Source organism: Kwoniella europaea, chromosome 3 (assembly GCF_036810445.1).
Source record: "Kwoniella europaea PYCC6329 chromosome 3, complete sequence".
Lineage (NCBI taxonomy): Eukaryota > Fungi > Basidiomycota > Tremellomycetes > Tremellales > Cryptococcaceae > Kwoniella > Kwoniella europaea.
Genome location: NC_089489.1, coordinates 240860 through 259362, shown reverse-complemented (window position 1 = coordinate 259362; position 18503 = coordinate 240860). Strand labels below are relative to the sequence as shown.

At 44.5% G+C, this 18503-nt stretch overlaps 7 protein-coding genes across 7 annotated transcripts; 4 read left to right on the top strand and 3 right to left on the bottom strand.

The window, feature by feature from the left end:
• Positions 1-518: 518 nt before the first annotated feature.
• V865_007950 (uncharacterized protein) lies at positions 519-2120 on the top strand (the record flags this gene model as incomplete). Its single annotated transcript, XM_066231692.1, has 8 exons — positions 519-539; positions 607-675; positions 741-807; positions 903-1209; positions 1334-1426; positions 1504-1785; positions 1858-2017; positions 2094-2120. 8 exons carry the CDS (start codon positions 519-521, stop codon positions 2118-2120), a joined length of 1026 nt encoding a protein of 341 aa, XP_066087789.1.
• Positions 2121-2732: 612 nt separating this feature from the next.
• V865_007949 (translation initiation factor SUI1) lies at positions 2733-3535 on the bottom strand (the record flags this gene model as incomplete). The annotated part of the gene is made up of 3 exons (XM_066231691.1): positions 2733-3022; positions 3099-3173; positions 3373-3535. 3 exons carry the CDS (start codon positions 3533-3535, stop codon positions 2733-2735), a joined length of 528 nt encoding a protein of 175 aa, XP_066087788.1.
• A 642-nt stretch (positions 3536-4177) lies between these two features.
• V865_007948 (uncharacterized protein) lies at positions 4178-5046 on the top strand (the record flags this gene model as incomplete). The annotated part of the gene is made up of 2 exons (XM_066231690.1): positions 4178-4307; positions 4442-5046. 2 exons carry the CDS (start codon positions 4178-4180, stop codon positions 5044-5046), a joined length of 735 nt encoding a protein of 244 aa, XP_066087787.1.
• Positions 5047-5541: 495 nt separating this feature from the next.
• On the top strand, positions 5542-9203 carry V865_007947 (uncharacterized protein; the record flags this gene model as incomplete). Its single annotated transcript, XM_066231689.1, has 7 exons — positions 5542-6687; positions 6800-6975; positions 7046-7525; positions 7601-7950; positions 8035-8255; positions 8320-8621; positions 8732-9203. 7 exons carry the CDS (start codon positions 5542-5544, stop codon positions 9201-9203), a joined length of 3147 nt encoding a protein of 1048 aa, XP_066087786.1.
• Positions 9204-10003: 800 nt separating this feature from the next.
• Positions 10004-11887, bottom strand: V865_007946 (uncharacterized protein; the record flags this gene model as incomplete). The annotated part of the gene is made up of 7 exons (XM_066231688.1): positions 10004-10074; positions 10138-10391; positions 10464-10606; positions 10712-11004; positions 11079-11376; positions 11435-11512; positions 11582-11887. The coding sequence occupies 7 exons, from the start codon at positions 11885-11887 to the stop codon at positions 10004-10006; spliced, it is 1443 nt and encodes a 480-aa protein (XP_066087785.1).
• A 1344-nt stretch (positions 11888-13231) lies between these two features.
• On the top strand, positions 13232-14299 carry V865_007945 (iron sulfur cluster assembly protein 2, mitochondrial; the record flags this gene model as incomplete). Its single annotated transcript, XM_066231687.1, has 5 exons — positions 13232-13426; positions 13671-13738; positions 13826-14019; positions 14097-14185; positions 14252-14299. 5 exons carry the CDS (start codon positions 13232-13234, stop codon positions 14297-14299), a joined length of 594 nt encoding a protein of 197 aa, XP_066087784.1.
• Positions 14300-15017: 718 nt separating this feature from the next.
• Positions 15018-17502, bottom strand: V865_007944 (GDP-mannose 4,6-dehydratase; the record flags this gene model as incomplete). Its single annotated transcript, XM_066231686.1, has 10 exons — positions 15018-15324; positions 15400-15429; positions 15511-15550; positions 15617-15762; positions 15897-16074; positions 16140-16197; positions 16287-16356; positions 16431-16623; positions 16688-16708; positions 16797-17502. 10 exons carry the CDS (start codon positions 17500-17502, stop codon positions 15018-15020), a joined length of 1749 nt encoding a protein of 582 aa, XP_066087783.1.
• Between the last annotated feature and the right edge of the window lie 1001 nt (positions 17503-18503).

The following is an 18503-nucleotide window of genomic DNA, read 5'->3' as shown; positions in this document are numbered from 1 at the left end:
TGAAACCATATGGTGCAAAATTCTGCTCGATGCACAAGGGATGTATCTAGTGGCATCCTCTCTATATATATGGTTCTGACGATGACATACGAGTTCTTGGTGCTGCCCAAAAAGGCGAGAACTCGAAAATAGTGTAACACCTTCATTGTTGCGTTTCAAGGACGGGAATATATGTCCATCCCTTCGTGACTCAAAACTCTTCAACGGGGGCCTCTGAGAGGAGGGGTCTTTCTGTACAAGCATGGTGATACCACTGCAGATGCTTTGACAGATGATGACGATTGTTGAAGAAGCACAAGACAGCATGAATGGAATGACACTGCATTTCAAAGAACAGGATGTCATGTTGATTTTGCCACTCGAACGTGAGTTCCGCCGGGAATGAACGCGTCGATGAATTCGCTCGGTCCAGTCAACCCGAAACATGGTATATCCAGGAATATGCAATGTTCATTTTGGATCATCTTTCTTCTTCAATCTTCTCTGTTGACCGGATAAAACACGCAGTGACAGTCATAATGGCCAACCAGGACCTGCCTGTGAGTACAGCTCCTAATTACTCGATATGACCATGACAGGGAAGGTCCTTCTGACGAAATGTTATAGGTCTTGGTCGCTGAGACTAACGATGTCAGGCCGTTTGCGAGGTTACTGAGAGGAATAGGCCTCAAGCAGGTAAGCTAATGATTCCATATTTATCATAGAGCAATGAAGCTGAGCCTTCCTTCCGATGGCGACAGAACGCTGTGATGGAAATTAGCGAAGCTGGATTTGCAGTCACAGTAGAAGAAGTTCGTACTTTATGTGGTACGTCAATTTACACCTCTTCCTTTTCTTCCACTCTTGTCTTTCCTTCTCTGCTGTCAATGTGGTTACTAAGCTGTTGTATCTGACACTCATAGCAATCGCATGGATACCTACAAATCTCTTCACTTCCTTCACATTTAATCAACCCTCTATCCCAGCAACTTTCGAATTCTCCCTTGATTCTCTCCTGCAGTGTCTGAACATATTCGGTAATGCCGGACCGACCTCATCTAACATGGCTACGTCCGCAGCGAAATCAAAAAGAAGGTGGGCGGGAGAAGGAGAAGTGGGAGTGGATGAGGAGAACGAAGAGTATCAGGTGAATGCGAGGAAGGGGAAGGAGAAAAGGACAGGTATGAGGATGGAATGGAGAGGGCAGGGACATGATCTGAATGTGCTACTGTGAGTGATGTATTGCAACTGGATCCTCATCTGGACCATGCTTCCCATATGATCAAATTACCCCTCGTCTGTATATTTATGTATATATAGTCTGGTGTGTAGCTGATAGACTTGAACATTTCAGATCGGACGATTCCAGAGGTCCTACCACCACCTGCGAATTGCGTACATTAGAGCCTGAGGAACTGATGAATGCTCAGTTCGATCCAGATGACATGTAAGTGGTTGTCCTATCTCGCTCCAGATTATCTACATATATCCACCATACCTTGGCTGACGGTTGTAGGTCCACAGGGCCCTGTATGTGATAATGAAATCCGAATGGCTACGCGACGCGCTCTTTGACCTCCCACCATCCTGCACTCGAATAACCTTACTTGCTCATCCACCTAAAGAACCTATCCCGCCCAAGGAGCCCAACGCGACCATCTCATCCGTCGGGCGACGCGAACGTCGAGCGGAAGTAGGTCAATTTACGATTCTCGCCGAAGGGGATTTCGGTATGACCGAATTGGATTATCCGAATGATAAAGAGGTGATGGATAAGTTTGATTGTGCGGAAAAAGTAAAATTCAGGTGAGTGACTAACTTGAGTTTTGGAACCGCCTCTTGGGATGTTGTGACGTAGTATGCTGACATGTTGTGTAGCTACAATTCCTCCCATTTCGCCCTCCTTCATCGAGCATTACATCAATCTCTGAAGATCTGCTTACAAATTGAGAAGAGCGGATTTTTGTGCGTTCAAATTATGATGCCTTTGAGTGAGAATGTTGAGATTGGAGGTCATTCTGGGATTTTAGAATTCAAGGTGAGTCTGCACCATGCAAGTCGACAAACCATAAGCATTCAGTCAGCTGATGGAACGAGCGTACATGTATATATAGATGCACGCTTTGGAAGAAGATGATTAAGGGATATCCTATATACCTAGTCATCTAATCCCAATCAATGTCATTCTGTCTCAGACGCATTTCAAGATGAGTGTCCGTTCGGCATGGCTTTATATGAAAGATCGTTGTTGTATAGTAAGATAATATAAAATTGTATGTAACGATGTATCCAATACCCTATGTGGAAGACGATTATGTCCGCTTATACATGTCATGTATACCACCGTGGAGTATCATTTCTGGGATATCGATGCATCTTCGCATGTCAGCATTGTTGAGAAAAGCCAACAGAGGCATCCAACTGCGAAATGAAAGTTAGGTGATGATCGCTGACAGATATTCATGCACCATGGAGATATGAAATATACAATGGAATGAGAATAGGAAATAGATGAAATTGACAGTTTTCTGTTCTATATTTCGCAATGATGATTGAGCGGGTGTGATGATATCATGGTTATTTCTTTAAGGAAGATGGTGAATACTGATAATATTGATCCGAAGGCTTCCCTTGTGATGAAAGCTTAGTAACCGTGGCTGTGTGACGCGATGAAACCAAGTTAGCGGATGACACTTTCTCAGGATAAAACTGATTTTTGGCGAAAAACAACACAGATTTTGAAATGACGATGCTCACACAACGATCGAATCCTTAGCTTCCTTGGAAGTGACGATCCCAGCATCAACCAAGAATTGTCTGACGGCAACACGTTGATCACCTTGTAATTGGAGGACATCACCCAAGTTGGGTTTAACTCCAACCGGAGCGGGCGAATCGTCCTCTCCTGTCTCTTCAGGTTTGACTACCGTTCCATTACAGGCGAATTCCTTTTTCATAGCCTTGAGGATCTTGGAGTGATCAAATTTCTTGGGGATACCTTGGACGGTCGTAAGTGTTTTTCGTCCGTTACGTTGTTGTAATCCTGAAAAGTGAATCAAGTGAATTGAAAATTAGCTTTTTCTTCGTCCTCACCACGTTTGACACACATTTGAACTCACGAATATGAATCTTATCGTTCTTGCTTCCTACGGTCTTCTCGACAGAGGGAGTATCATCGACTGGGGCGAAGGGGTCTATTGAATTGTAAGATGTTGTTGAGTCAGCTGTGCTTGAAACTTCATACCCTCTCCCTTTCCTTTGTCCTGCTGTCACATATATCGCGATCTCAGTCACCACCCAGCAGCAATTGTCCCAACTACCACAATCTGTTTCCATTGACTTGACCGGCTCGCTCATACTTTCTCCTGCTGTTTATCAGAAAACCACACTCACCGAATGCAGGACCTAAGTTTTCGACCCCAGAAGATACTGGGGCCTTTGATTTCTTGGTAGTGGCGTCCACTTTGGTTGAAGCTGTGTATCGATTGGAAGGGCGAAATGTATCGAATTCAAGTGATAGATAACGCGTTGTGGATAATATTACATGTGTGGTCATGTAAAGATCACAGGTGCGAAGGAAAGGGGAAATGGGAATAACCAATTATACAATCAGCATATCATTCCTTCGACATTTCACTCAACAAGCAGAGTGGACTGACCTGTAGTGCTCATTCAAATAAGATCTAAAAAGTAGATTGGTTTGTAGTTGACTCGGTTCTGTCGAGTGGGATTTGCTTGTTTCGAAAGTGGGGAGGGATGAGTGGTGAGTTGGCTGAGATTGGTCTGATGATAGATGTCAATAAGTGGAAAACAAAAAGATGTTGTATATGTACTCGTGTGGTGTATGGTGAGTGTGGTGGCGACTCAGACGAGCATAGGTGAGTGGGAATCGGGTATTTCGGAAATTACACAGTGTGGCGATGAACAGGTGCATTTGCCACTCACTGTCGTATTTTGTTGATTTTGATTTTTGATCTGCTTGGAAAGGCTACTCTGAGCTCTATGACAACGAGCTTGACTTGATTCGTATTCATTACATCCAGAATACCATATTATCCCGGACTAGATTCGCTTCCACCATCGACAGCCCAAACCTCACTGCTACTCGAAACATCGAATATAACAAGACCAGGCGGAATACGGACATCTTAACTCCTTCACTCCTTCTTCAAACCATTCATCGTAATTTATACGCAACATGCCTCGAATAACCAAAAAGCAGAAGGAAGCCGGTAAGGCTCCCAAGCCCAAACCACAAGGAAGGGCCAGATCAGGTGGTTTTCAGGTGAAACCCTCACGAGCACCAAAAGATGCTTATATGGGTAAAGGTGAGTGAAAACATCACTTGATGGATCTTTCCAAGCTTCGTTCTTGCATCATAGTAAACTTGATCATGACCATGGACTCACAATGTGAGATCGATGAAAACGGCTTGCTGATTCTAGCATCCCGTACTATATAGCTCAAAAGATAAAAGCCGACCTAATCCAACGAGCCAAAATGAAGAAATCATATGCCAAAATACTGAAAGCGGAGGGTATGGATTCGGGGAGATTAGGCGATGGCTCGAGACGTAGGAATGAGAGGTCATCCGAATCAGACTCAAAATCCAATGGGAGATGGAAAGGGAAGGGTAGAGGTGGGAACGAAGAAGATCAGGGAGGTGTAGACGAGGAGCAGAAGAGGTTAGAAGCTAGAGCTGGACCTGCACCTGGATCTGGATACAGCTCAGGATCAAGGCCCGAAAAATCATCCAGACTGAACAGATCCAGATCGAATAATTCGTTACGCGATAAACCACCTCATCAGGCCAACAAACCTTCACCACCAAAGAAAATACGCGCTTTATCCCTATCGCCTCCTCCACCTCCTTCCATCCCACAGAATGTACCGGCTGAGAAGAAGTCGTTTAGAGAGCTGAAGAAGGAGGCTTTTTCGAAATATCATCGACCGAAAGATGCTCTTTCTGCAGGGGGTACAGTAGGAAAGGGTAGTAAGAGAGGTCAACCGAATATGAATGCTAGAATGGGGCTCTTATTGGAGAAGATAAAGGGCAATGTCAAGTAACGCTTGTACGACAGGAAAAGGGTAAGGGATCAAAAAACTCGTTAGACAAGCGTAGCATCAGATCATTGTTGTATGTATATACCATCACCCTGTTCATTTGACCATCTGAGTCTGCATTCTCTACTTTCGGTCGATTGCTCTTGCGCTATAGCACTGAGAGATTCTTGTAGTATCTCTCACAACAGTAAAAGTACTCGATCTAGTTGAAAGTCACGCAGTCTCCTCTTCGGCAGCTCTTTCAGACGCTATATTGAGCATCTCTTGCTGCATGTATGACATTGTATAGTCAATCTTGAGTCTCGCTATGCCACATTCCATATACATTCATAGGGTACCGTTTGATTGATTCCACGTGCGTGTAACCGATGATCACTCGCACTTTTTCGGTCCGAACCTGTCAAAACAATCAAACATCATTCACTCTTACATCTCTTTTCATCTCTCTACTGTTCATACCATATCATCGATCTGACCAAACAATCCGACCTGACAGCTATGGAGCACAGCCACTATCTCCATAGTCAGGGGCAGTCTGACTTATCGCACGAGATCGACGAACATGAAGGTCCAAAGTATGATTATACACTCCCACCCATCCATCGGACCGAATCGGCTTCTTCCTCTTCAGCAGCCTATCATCCATCTCACGACCAGAATCTACATGACTTGTCACTATCCACTACGGGAAACGCAAAATCACGGCCTACAAAGAAGAGATCCGCTCCCGAAGGAGGTCATGCCGACCGACCACCTACTAAAAGTAAATCATCTAACAAAAAGGACGATGAAAGTTCGAATCATACTCCGCGGAGAGCTGCTCAGGCATGTTTGAGATGTCGAAAGCAGAAATTGAAATGCATCGGTGGATGGCCTTGTGATAGATGTACGAAATCGAAAAATATTTGTGATTTCGGTAGACCAGGTATAGCTGGTAATACATCTTCATCTTTTTCTACGGATTTACTCCATGGAGGAAATGGATCAGAGGCAAATGCTAGATTGGAACAATTGGAAAGTAGCGTTGCGAATTTGCTAGCTGGATTAGCGGGATCGAATGGACATGGATCTTCAAGTAAAACTGGTTATCCGAATCATGAATTGTTACATACATTCGATCCAGTAAAGAAAAGACAGGAAACTTTACAAACTGAATCTGGAGCACCTTATCCACCACATCATCTTTCCGGATCGCAATATACTCAAAATATCCCTCCTCCCACGCATACCAAAACGTTAGATCCACCCAGGAGAACTATGTCGACTTCATCTTTCTCGAATAACAATAATAACAACCTTCCAACCACATCGATGTCACCTGATGATTTACATTCAAACCCGATCGGACTATCCCAAAATCACGTACGGTTCACTTCTTCTCCCAACATGACGTCTTTCATATCTGGTAATAACCATAATCATCAGTCACCCTCGGGATTATCATCAAATGGTGCAGGACCCAGTCCGGCAAGTGCCAACACTGTAGGAACAGGAGTCGGTAGCGTTAGTGTCAGTAGTGCGGATCTCTTGAAAGAACCGTTGGTGAAGAAACGAAAGGGTAAAGGTCAAAAGGCAGAAGAGAGATTGGCAGCTGCTACGGATGGTGATTTCGCTGAGCCTCCCTTCAAAGCTTTGGTGTACCAGGTGAGTATGGCTCATTATCATCATTTACTCAACCTTGTAACCCTACAATGAGTCAATATTGTATAGCGACTTCGGACCTTATAGCTGACAGTACGCTTATCAAAATGATTAGCCAGCTGTATGGGACAATAGAGAGCAATCGAGAAGAAACTCGCCGCAACCTAGTCAATCTACAAGCCGTGATGAGATACCTCCTGGGACGTATGAAAGAAGATTCATGAACGATAGAGATGATCCTGTGAATACTGAATTGGTGGACTTGCAAATGGCCGAGACGTTATTTGGATTGTGAGTCTACAAGTGCTGCTCACCCGTCCCGTGCTAGACTGCCAAGCTTACTTATATCACTGGCTCACAGCTTCATCGACCATTGCCATCCGTTCTTACCGATTGTCAACGTCGCACTGGACGACGCATTCAACACCATCAGACAGTCGCCTTTCCTGATCTCGGCCATCATAGCGGTGGCTGCTCGGTTCTACATCAAGTTCACTTCCAGATCGCCAGGGGCGATGCCGGAACTCGATCAATCTGTTCCACCTCGACTTGCCAATCTAGCCGAGTCGCACCTTAGCAACACCCTATTGAGGAAACAACACGCTTTATCGGATGTCCAAGCTGTATTGCTCTTATCAGCATGGGGACTACAATCCGGTGGGCGTGGCCCGGATGCTTGGGTCGTAACGGGACATGCAGCTAGAATAGCTCGAAGATTAGGTGTACATAAGCTGTTGGGGCAAGCGGCAGAGATCGCTAGATTGACTCGACCTGGAACATTGGAGTGGGAAAGGCTCGAACAATTCATGCCTCAATGGAGAACTTGGTTGTGTTGGTTTTGGTGCGTGGAATTTTCCTCTGTTCCGCTCAGTTCAAAATGGACAGCATGAGTTGAGCTAAAGCGTTGCTGGAACAGCTTCGACGGTTTCCTCTCCTTGGGATTCGGCCGTCCGCAATCAACGCAATTTGAAACAGTTGACGAACAGGGCTTTCTCCAACTTCGGATAAACCAAGCTATACCCAGACCTGGCTCGACACCTTCCATATCCCTCTACGGTGATGTCTACATCGCTGGACAAGTGCAGCTCACTCAGATAGGAAGAGATTTGATCAACTGGGGGGAGATGTTGGCTGATCCGAGATCGGCTTTGTGGGCGGATCCGAAGAGGGCGGACATGTTCCACGATAAAGAACTGAACGTCAGGACGATGTTCAAGGATCTGAATAAGAGATTGGACGATTGGAGCAAATTATGGGTTTGGAGCGGTGAGTTATCTATCTACAGGCGGAATAGATCAATAAACCCTCGAGTGAATATGCTGATCACGTCGAATACTGTACACCTCGCAGGCTCCCCATACACTCTGTATCTAGGCTCGTCAGCACGTATAGCAAGACTTCAAGCCGATCATATGCGATTATGTCTAAATTCCTTTGCACTCAAATCCGGTCCTGAAGGAGATGAAGTAGTTGCTCAATGTCTGAAAAAAGCTCTTACCGCTGCTATGTCAACTATTCAAACGCATCATGAAAGTAGTCAAACGGATCTAGCACTGAGTTTTGCCACCGATGTGAGTCGACTCAAACTAAATTTCTGTAAGCAGAAACCGGCGGCTGATGTGTGCCTAAATATAGTATTTGACAATAACATTAGCGCAAGCTGCAGTCTTCCTTGTCAGAATAGCGAAATCTTCTCCAGCCGTACTTCGAGTGGTGAATATTGAACTATCAGTGATCTCATATTACTTGAAAATGAGTATAGAACTGTTAGAAGTCGGTGAATTGAGTGAAACTAGATTATCAACTTATCTATCAAAGACCATAAGGGATATTGCCAGAGCTGCAGACATCACGGGAATAGGGTTCGTTAATGCTCCCCCTCTTCGAGGATATGGCGGTGGGTTGGAGAAAGAGGGGAGTGAAGAGGGTGTTGAGAGGTATGTCCGATCGCGATTCTGCTACGTAAAATATCCTCCAGATACCTGTCGATCGCATGTTCCTACACAGTCTTTTTTCTGACATGATACTGATAATCCATGCCACCCAGTCGCCCACAATCATCTCACGCCACCGGTGGACCTATGGATCCACTATCTGCCTCCAATGTCGAAGACCCCTCAAATGACCTAACGGCATTCGAAATGGAAGCATTCCTCCAATTTGAAAATCAATTAGACCTAGGTTATCTTTTGGGTCTACCAGGCGACGGATCAGCCTTGTTACCCAGTACTCAACAATCTACAACTTACAATACCGGTGCAACCCCCAATCAGAATAACAGCAACAATCCCAACAGCAGTAACAATACCAATAACAGTAACAATAACAATGGTACTAGCAATAGTAGCATTGCGATGTTTGGTGATATTGCAAGTACCCCGACGAATCTTGGGGTAGGAGGATTCAATGCGGAATTCGCATTTGGGATGAACGGTATAGGTAATTTTGATTTCGGACTGAGTGGGAGTGGTTGGTTTGGCGATGGTGATGGTGAGAATGAGAATGATGGTGGTGAGTAGAGGATAGGAGAAGATCAGTAGAACATACCATACCAGATATGGTGCATGTAATGCTGTATATCTATTGTATGATCTACGTGATGATACATCTGATTCATGGATCCCGATCACTCATCGATTTCATCTTCCTCTTCCTGATCGAATCCGCTGTCCGAAAGAAAAACACGAGCCTGATCTGGATCATCTTTATCTTGGCGAGCTTGACGAGTATTCTCCCAAAAAGGAGCAGAGCGACAATCGTCCGATACTGGATCGACCCCTCCTTCTCGATCAGAATTGGAAATTGGTGGAACATGGATTAACGATAATCTAGACAAGATGTGATCACTATCATTGTTCTCCCCCTCGTCCTCCCGAGTTCCAGCAATTGAGACGATAGAGGGGTTCAAGTGAAATACTGAACTTGGCAAAGTGATTTTGTGAACCTAAAATCCCAATTTTCATCTTTTGTTGGAGGATCTTCAAATTCAACTTATCCAGCTGGGAGTCGCATCGTCTCATCGCGATCAGCCGTCATATACGGAAGCTGGAAAGAAATACTGTATTGTAGCGAATTAGGAGATGAGCAAGTCCAGGCTTAGAATTGTGTGTGTGTAGACAAAAGGCAAGGCAATAATTCGGCTACGACATCGCAATTCTTCTTCAATACAAAGGGGATGGGTTAGGTTATCATGAATTTGGGAGATTGCGTTCGCCTTCTGACTATATATGAGATTCATTAAGGTCCAGCCACATCACTCGGAGCGAGCGGCGTCCGTAGGTATCTAGGGTATATTGAGCATCCCACGGATCATTTTAACTTATAGTAACAATGCTACAACAGCTCCTAAGAATGGAAGTACGATGGTGCTAACGGTGATACCGATTCGGGCTGTTGCGGAAGCAATCATATATCAGCACCCGATGATATCTAAGAAGTAATGAATATACGTACCAGCGCCACTGGTACTGGTACCCGCATTAGCAGCCTCTTGAGAAGCTTGAGCACCACTTGCACTGGCTGAAGCATCGGTAGCTGCTGCTGCTGCTGCTCCATCGGATCCTGCGCTGACAGTGGCAGTGGAGTCATCGCCAGCAGGAGCAGCGGCAGCTACGAACTCGTTCAATGGTGGTGGAGCCGTGAAGTTGCTGATCGGGGAGCCGGCGACCAACATAGTGGGGTTCATGGCGATCATCAATCGGGAGTATCTAACAGGAAAGAAGGGTTCAGCTCAATCCCATTTCGACGATCGCTAGTTCAATCAGTTGGAGTGGACTCACAGTACGTTCTCGACAACAGTATCTTTAGTAATTCCCCCAGCAATAAGAGTGGACATATCCCATTTACCACCCCAAGCCCAAGCTCCATCGGTACCTTGGCAAGCTGATTTGACAGCTGCAACGGTTGCTTTAGGTTGTGATCCCTACGCGACAAAAGAAACGTGCAGTATACTATCAGTCCAAGTCCAGACGAATAATGAACAAGTTGGCAGAAGAAGGTATTATAAGGGAGATGGAAAGAAACGTACAGCAGCTTCATAGGATGATACCCAGCAATCAACACTCTGACAACCACCTTTACCCTCACCATTACCGGCTGTCGAGCTAGGTTTTTGCGAAGTAGTCTTACTAGCTTCGACTGACGCCGAAGAAGAGCCAGCGGCGGAGGAAGAAGCGTTGGCAGCCGCAGCGGGTGGAGTAGAGTTGTTAGGTGGATTGATGATTCCGAACATTCCTGAAGTACAGTGAGTACCGACTGTACAATAGTGGAATTGGGGCGATGAACCAATGATTGTAGTTTGGAAAGTCGCAGTGGCGTTGACTAGATATGTAGCCGACACGTCAGTGTACCGTATGTCACCTTTGGAGTCTGCGAGTAGGGATGAGGGTACGTACGTTTACCAGAATCGAAAGCATTGGCAGCAGTAGATTTGTTACATACGTTCTGACCATCACTCGACGTAGCTGAGTGAGGACCAGCACCCCAAACGAACTCGACGGTATCACCCTCGTTGCCTTCGATGGCGAAGGGGACGAATCGCAATACACCTTTGGTCGGTGCGACGACAATCGTGTGGGTCATACTTCCCCCACCGGTGTGAGTTGCGGTAGCTGCTGTGGACTCGGCTGCTGGTGCCGAAGTGGTAGTGGCTTGAGCAGCTGATGAACCTCCGCCAAATTGAGCTTGACACATCTATACATCATCATTAGCTCGACTCGGCTATTGGTAAGCAAGGGACGCTGCGACTTACATTCAAACATCCTTGAAGATCACCACCCCACATTGATCCCGAGCCGTATTTAGGCGTCTCATAAGCCAGATGAGTGGTCTAGCAGAAGCATCGTCCACATCAGCCCATGATACAATACGAATGTAGGATAAGCAAGCTATAAATTACGATGGTAGTCTCATGTTTGATAGTAGTGGCATGTCCACTGCCATTACTTTCACCTTGCCAATTCGAATCATATGAATTACCAGATTCACCAGAGTTGTAAGAATATCCTGAATCGTATGAGTTACCAGATTCACCAGAGTTGTAGGAATACCCGGAATTGTATGAGCTGCTTGAATCCCACGAGCCTGAATCGGGAGCGGAGGCAGACGATGAGGAATAAGACCAGTCGTCCGTCCTTTTATGGGGAGTCGCAGATGCCAAAGTGGCGAGTAGAGGAAGGAAGGTGATAAGTTGTTGACCAAACATCTTGACGCTATGTCGGAAACAATGAATAATCGTCAAATAGATGGGTGATTTTTGAGACCCGATATCAAAATCAGTTCTAAATCGAATTGAAAAATAATAATAAAAGAATAGGAAAATCCGATCACACGTATTCCAATCAATGGGGATCAACGTATAAAGTACAGTATAATAGTACTTGGTCAATGAATCCAAATCTTATCAAAAGAACGGAGCCGGAATGGAATATAATAACTTGTACGTTTGTACGTTATTGAATACCTGGAAAACCGTGAGCGGGTTAGACGAACACTGTTCTGTCTTGAGAAAAACTAGACCAGAAAGGAGAAAAGAAGTGAAGAAAGAAAGAAATGAATGGGAGAAGAAAAGACAATTTCCGCAGCGCCTGGTGACATGTTATATATCCCGACTCGAATAAATCGCTGTCAGAATCAGATCGCCTGTAAAGTAGCTTGGACGACGGTTGTTAAGAGATGGGTAAGTAACGCTAAGAGACGGTTGTCAGGGTTTTAAGGTGAAGCTCGGATCGTCAGTATCCATACATACGTGAAGAAGCTTCTGTCTTTATCAACAGATCTCGTACGCTGTTTAGCTCATTATCCTCCCTATCTTCCAAAGTAACATGGTTCGGACGGGATCAGTGCCTTCAGTCATGGTCACATCGTTACGAATGTTTTCAACATCCATGTTTGAGAAACGTTTGGGTTGTCACGTTTGGCGATTCGCCAGCGAATACCTCCCAAATGTATCGATGGATCTTGAAAAGGCTCTGAAGTGAACGTATCAAAGATTTGCATTTGTCAAACAAGGCATCGTCGGGTGGAGTTTCGTGAGCCTCGTCTTGAAGGGTATTTCTTGTTGAGACGTCGTTTGATGAGTTTTACATTCGATGTCAGAGCTTCGATAGTTGCATCATGCGAGGTGGCGAGATACCTCGCATGATGTTAAGCTACATGACAGTACAGTTTATTATGCAAGTAACTACTCTTTTATTCCCTCGATGACCGAAATCTCACACAGGAGATGACTCGGCGTCGGCGGATGAGAAAGCTGGACGTGGTGTCGGGGTCGGCCGACGGAAGGGTTGGCTAATCTGATAAAGCCATATGCCACAGCGCCTAAATCGCCGATAAATCCGAGTATTGTCGCCACTTGTTGGGTCATGCCAGTGAGATTACGTCTATCTCATCATCCCTGTTGTATATTAAAAAAGTTACTCATACATCCTTGATGCACCACTCATCTCATTCTCATTCATCATCATCTCAATACTATCACCATCAAAATATTGTATACAACGCTCGATACCAATAAATCGACTCAGCTAAAGACGGACATACATTCAAAATGATGAGAAACGCCATCCTCCGATCTACCGCTACTGCCGTAGCCTCTTCCTCAGCCAGACCGGCTACTCGACTCGGTTTCGCCTCCAGGCCGATCTTGGCGAATGCGCAAGCTCAATTGCAAATGAACGTTCAAAGAGGTCAAAGGAGGATGTACCACGAGAAAGTCATTGATCATTATGAGAACCCAAGGAATGTGAGTGGTCGATCGTCAAATACTGGATCGTTTGACAAGGTGGAGCGGGAGGAGGACGATCATAGAGGATATGGGGGATATCTTTCATATCGGATTGTTGGTTGGATCCGTGATCCTTGAAGTGGTCGTGTGAGGTGGATTAGAGAGTCGAAGGACAGCCTGACCAGAACGAATTGTTGGAGTCGGAGTTGGAGCAGATGGAGGTTTGGATAAATGCTGACTGATCGATCTTGCACATACATAGGTTGGTAACCTTCCAAAAGGTGATCAAGATGTTGGAACAGGACTCGTTGGTGCACCAGCCTGTGGAGAGTGAGTACTTCATTTTCATAACCCAACAAACTGATTGGCATCATGTCAGACCTGATGCTGACTATTTTTTTTTCTTTCTTCGTTCAGTGTCATGAAACTTCAAATCCGAGTAGGTGAAGATGGTGTAATCTCTGAAGTCAAATTTAAGACATTCGGCTGTGGATCCGCTATTGCTTCATCATCATACATGACTGAGAGAGTCAAGGGTATGACTTTGGAACAAGCTGGTGCGGTCAAGAATACTGAGATCGCAAAGGAATTATCATTACCTCCTGTCAAACGTGAGTCATCGATCATTCCCATCAGTGTGTCCTCACCTCTAGTCCTATCTGACGCTGACGATTTGTCCATACGATAGTCCATTGCTCTCTTCTCGCTGAAGATGCTATCAAATCAGCTATCAAAGATTATCAAACCAAGCGAGCTAAGAGGCTCTCCACCGCCAACGTGAGTTTCACAAATAGTCACAATCCCTGTTGTGGTAAGGACTGACATTTCTCTTCGATCGCGTAGACCCCACCTCCTACGATGGGAACCTCACCTTCCGTCGCAACCGCATAGAGAGACGGAGGATTGGAATGCGCTAGTGGGGTGAGAATCGAGAGCTCGTTGTAGATGTAGCGTTGTAGTGATGTGGAAGTCGTCGGTGTAGCTTTTATTTCATTTATGGGCTCTGTTCTTTACTCCCATTCGACCAACGATAGAAAACATAACAAAACAAATCATGAAAAATGAAAAAAGCAGAGTTCTGAATTCCTATTTTGTTCGATGTAGATATCTGATATTAGATCAGATTGTAATTATTATTTATCTATTCATTATGTGATGATGAATATTATTGAAAATCTGCACCAGTCTGCTTCGCAAGTCTTCTCGTGTCGAGGTTGAAAACACTGAGTGAGATGAATCGTCAGATGCTCAAAAGCTCAAATACGGATGGAAGTACTGAAAATGTCCGGAATACATGACTTGATAGAGTCTATACTACGATATAAAGCTACACGATTATATAAAGAATCCCAAGAACAAAGAAGCAATATGACATGGGGAAGAAATAAAGTCCAATGTATGAATGGTACAAGCGTCACGAAATCTATGCCAAACCATCTGAAAACGACCTTTTCACCAGCAACCACAAGCAATACAAGCACGAAACCCACCATGCACTATATAATTCCAAGTAAGATCATATCATACTGAATTGGATTTTGGAGTCCAACCATATGAACGGAGCTTAAAGCTATCCAGTCCGATTCGAATGGACTAGTCGACGGATCGACTAATTATGATCCTCTACTAGACCTTTCGCAGACCTAACATCACTTTCCACCATATCCCTTACCAACATTTCAAAATCCCAATATCTCTTCCAACCCAATTCGTTCTCTGCCTTTGAGGCATCACCTAGCAGTAGATCTACTTCCGCAGGACGGAAATACCTTGGATCGATCCGCACAACAACCCTTGGAGGGGTCGTATCTGTCCGTATGGCATGTTCGTCAATGCCTTCGCCAACCCATTTAAGTGGGATGGAGAGGATTGAGAATGATAAGGATATTAAATGTCGGACTGTATGGGTTTGACCACTGTTCGACCAACGCATTACCATATATTAGCAACAGTGTACAATGTCTCGTGTGAACGGGAAAGGGACGACTTACGTGGCTAATACGAAATCATCTGCTTTATCACTACGTATCACACGAACATCATAAGCTTATAATCAAAGGAGCAGGGGTAATGACTGGAATATATGATCCTTGATCACCCACTGTTGTAACATCCTCCACATTCCTTCTACATAGTCTTTAGCTGTAAAGTGAATATCACGCAATCAGCTTCGTATACCGATTCAAATTTGGTTGTCGAACCACTCACCATGTCCCCAGTCTCGCTTAGCATCCAAATTACCCATCCACATACAATCCTGTTTACCTAGATATATCTCCGCAACTGCTCGTGTGATCTTGCGGGAAACGAAAGTACGACCTCGACGGGGTGATTCATGGTTGAACAGAATTCCGCTGAGAATGAACAATCAGATTAGTGAGAAAGAAGTACGATAGTGACAAGATGATACATTCCCATGTAATCCTTGATTTTTTTTCGAATTTCTAACTTTGATGGATTTACAGTGTTTAAGGAATACCAAACTCACTTGGAAGCGAACATCCCATATGCCTCTCTATAATTAACCGTCATCCAATAAGCGTACAACTTAGCCACTCCATAAGGCGACCTAGGGTGAAATGGTGTGTCTTCATTTTGAGGGGTAGATTTCACTTTGCCATATAGTTCGGAGGTGGAAGCTTGGTAGAATTTAGTGAGTTTTTCGACTATGAAACAAAGAATTTAGCGTGAATATTCGGAAAGGATGCAAGGAAAATTACGCTGAACTCACGTCCACATGTTCGTATGGCTTCTAGTAATCTTAATGTACCTAATCCATCTACGTCTCCCTAAGAAACAACCAATATATGTATCAGCAAAAGCCTCTGAAGTACAATCTGCTCTACTCAGTGAAGGGACGAGGGACTTGTAGACTTACAGTATATTCGGCCATTTCGAAAGATACTTTAACGTGACTCTGAGCAGCAAGGTTGTATACTTCTGAGGGCCTTTTGAGAGAATGTATGAGTACATGCTGGATGCGAGCTCATAAATAGTCGAAGGTAAGATAGCTTAGACTTACTGAGTTTTAGCAATTAGACTAACAAGATTTGCCGAATCAGTCAGATCACCATAATGTAAAAACAGCTTGTTAGCCGTACTGCCTTTGATGTTCAATGAATGTTGATCTCTCCATAGATGTTGTAACCGTGAGGTATTGAATGAGGAGGATCTTCTGATTAGACCGTGGACTGTATATCCTTTGGAAAGGAGCACTACATTTTCATTCGAAATATCAGCATACCATGGAAGATACGAAGTGTTGATTACTGTACTTACATTCTGTCAAATATGATCCATCTATCCCGACAACCACAAATCCCGACAACAAATCAGCCATTCATCTCATGATATCTTTTGCAAATAAAAGAAAAAGACCTTTACTCACCCTGACCCGTTATTCCAGTTACAAAAGCGATTTTCCTCCTACTCCAACTACTCTGATCATACCCATCACCCAAACCCATCCCGTGCCCAAACCCAAATAAATGCGATGGCGGATCATTATATATCGGTGTTGAGCATCTTTGATTGGAATATTGATGGTGTTGGGTTAAGGGAGCAACAGATTCATCATGATATCTCAATATATGTGGATTATTCTGATTTTGAATGTGATTTGGTTGAGGGGCAGATAGGAGATTATCCGTTTGAAAATCACCTATGGGGTATGGTAATTGTGGATTCTCCGTTATCGTCGTCGAACTAATATTTCCATTCGCCTGATTGGGTTTTACCCTGTGAACTCGCTGAGATTGATGGTGATAGAGAACTTCTTCTTCATCTATTGATTCCTTTTCTATTGAGAAATCCGTATTGATACTTAATCTATCGATATCCACTCCTAACCCTAATCCGCAACTTTGGACTCCCTGCGAGCGGGGTAATGGGCGTTTCAAAGGATAGTTAGGCGACGAGCTGGCTGAAGAGGAAGAAGCATTTGACATTCCAGGTGTAAACAATTGGTTGGAAGATGAACCGCTGGAACTCGATCCGGATTCAGAATTGTATCCTTCTCCCTCGTCCGGTTGTTCTGGATATACAGGAGGCCAGGGTGGTAAAGGATTGTTGGTGGTAGTTGGTATTATCGACATGTCGTTTGAGCTACGATCGTACTGCTATTACACCAAAAAGTGAATCTTTAGGTTACTTAGAGAGCTAGACAGGACGTCGAGTTGGTCCGAACCAGTCCTGTGAGTTGAATCGAGAAGCGATTTAAAATCGGTGTTAGTATGTCGTATTCCGTCTTCATTAACAATTTGGGGAAAAAGAATCAACATTACTCGATTTCACACATATATATATGCGAGAAAGATATTCTCATCTCTCATCGCAACAGCTGCGAATACCATATTAGCATAAGGGTCTGATAACATAGCATGTTAGACGTATGTAACAGTCGTCTCGGGAAGGTATCTTGAAGTATCTTTGAATCCAGAAAACCTGAAATCGATATACATAATATAGGAGAGTACGTCAATGGCTGTACAAGAGTCTGGGGTTTTCGTGGGGTTTAGACCCCAGCGTACGCAGATATCGGTGCAGTGGCTGTATGTTCTGTCAGCAACGAGTGGTATGGTCGTATGCGGAATACGGGATTGACGAAGCTCTAAAACAGATTAGTACATACCGTCGTAGTTCCCGTAAAGCGGGGAGGGTGACTTCCCACCCAAACATCAGATGGCCCTGACTGGGAAATCGGCTTGAACCGAAGAACCAAAATGAGGTTGGGAAATAAACTGTACCACGTGTCTGGGTATAACACACATGCCTAACAGGAGGGTAATCCTCTTGGTACGCCTAGATGACCCCACTCATCGAACGCGGGCCTCGACCATTAAACTCTGTGCCCTCCACATTCAATAAGCACTAGGAAGAGCACCACCTGGAATATCTGAATGAATGAATGATTAAGCAACACATGCGATATATGCACCTGGAGAGGACATCATTGGCATTGGCATTGAACACAACACTGCTATACGTCTTCATCATCAGCACTCACAGCCAATCCAGAAATAAGATAAAGTATACATATCCATCAACGAATAATACGTTCAGCCCAGCTTCATCCTGACGCACGGCGGCTTCAACC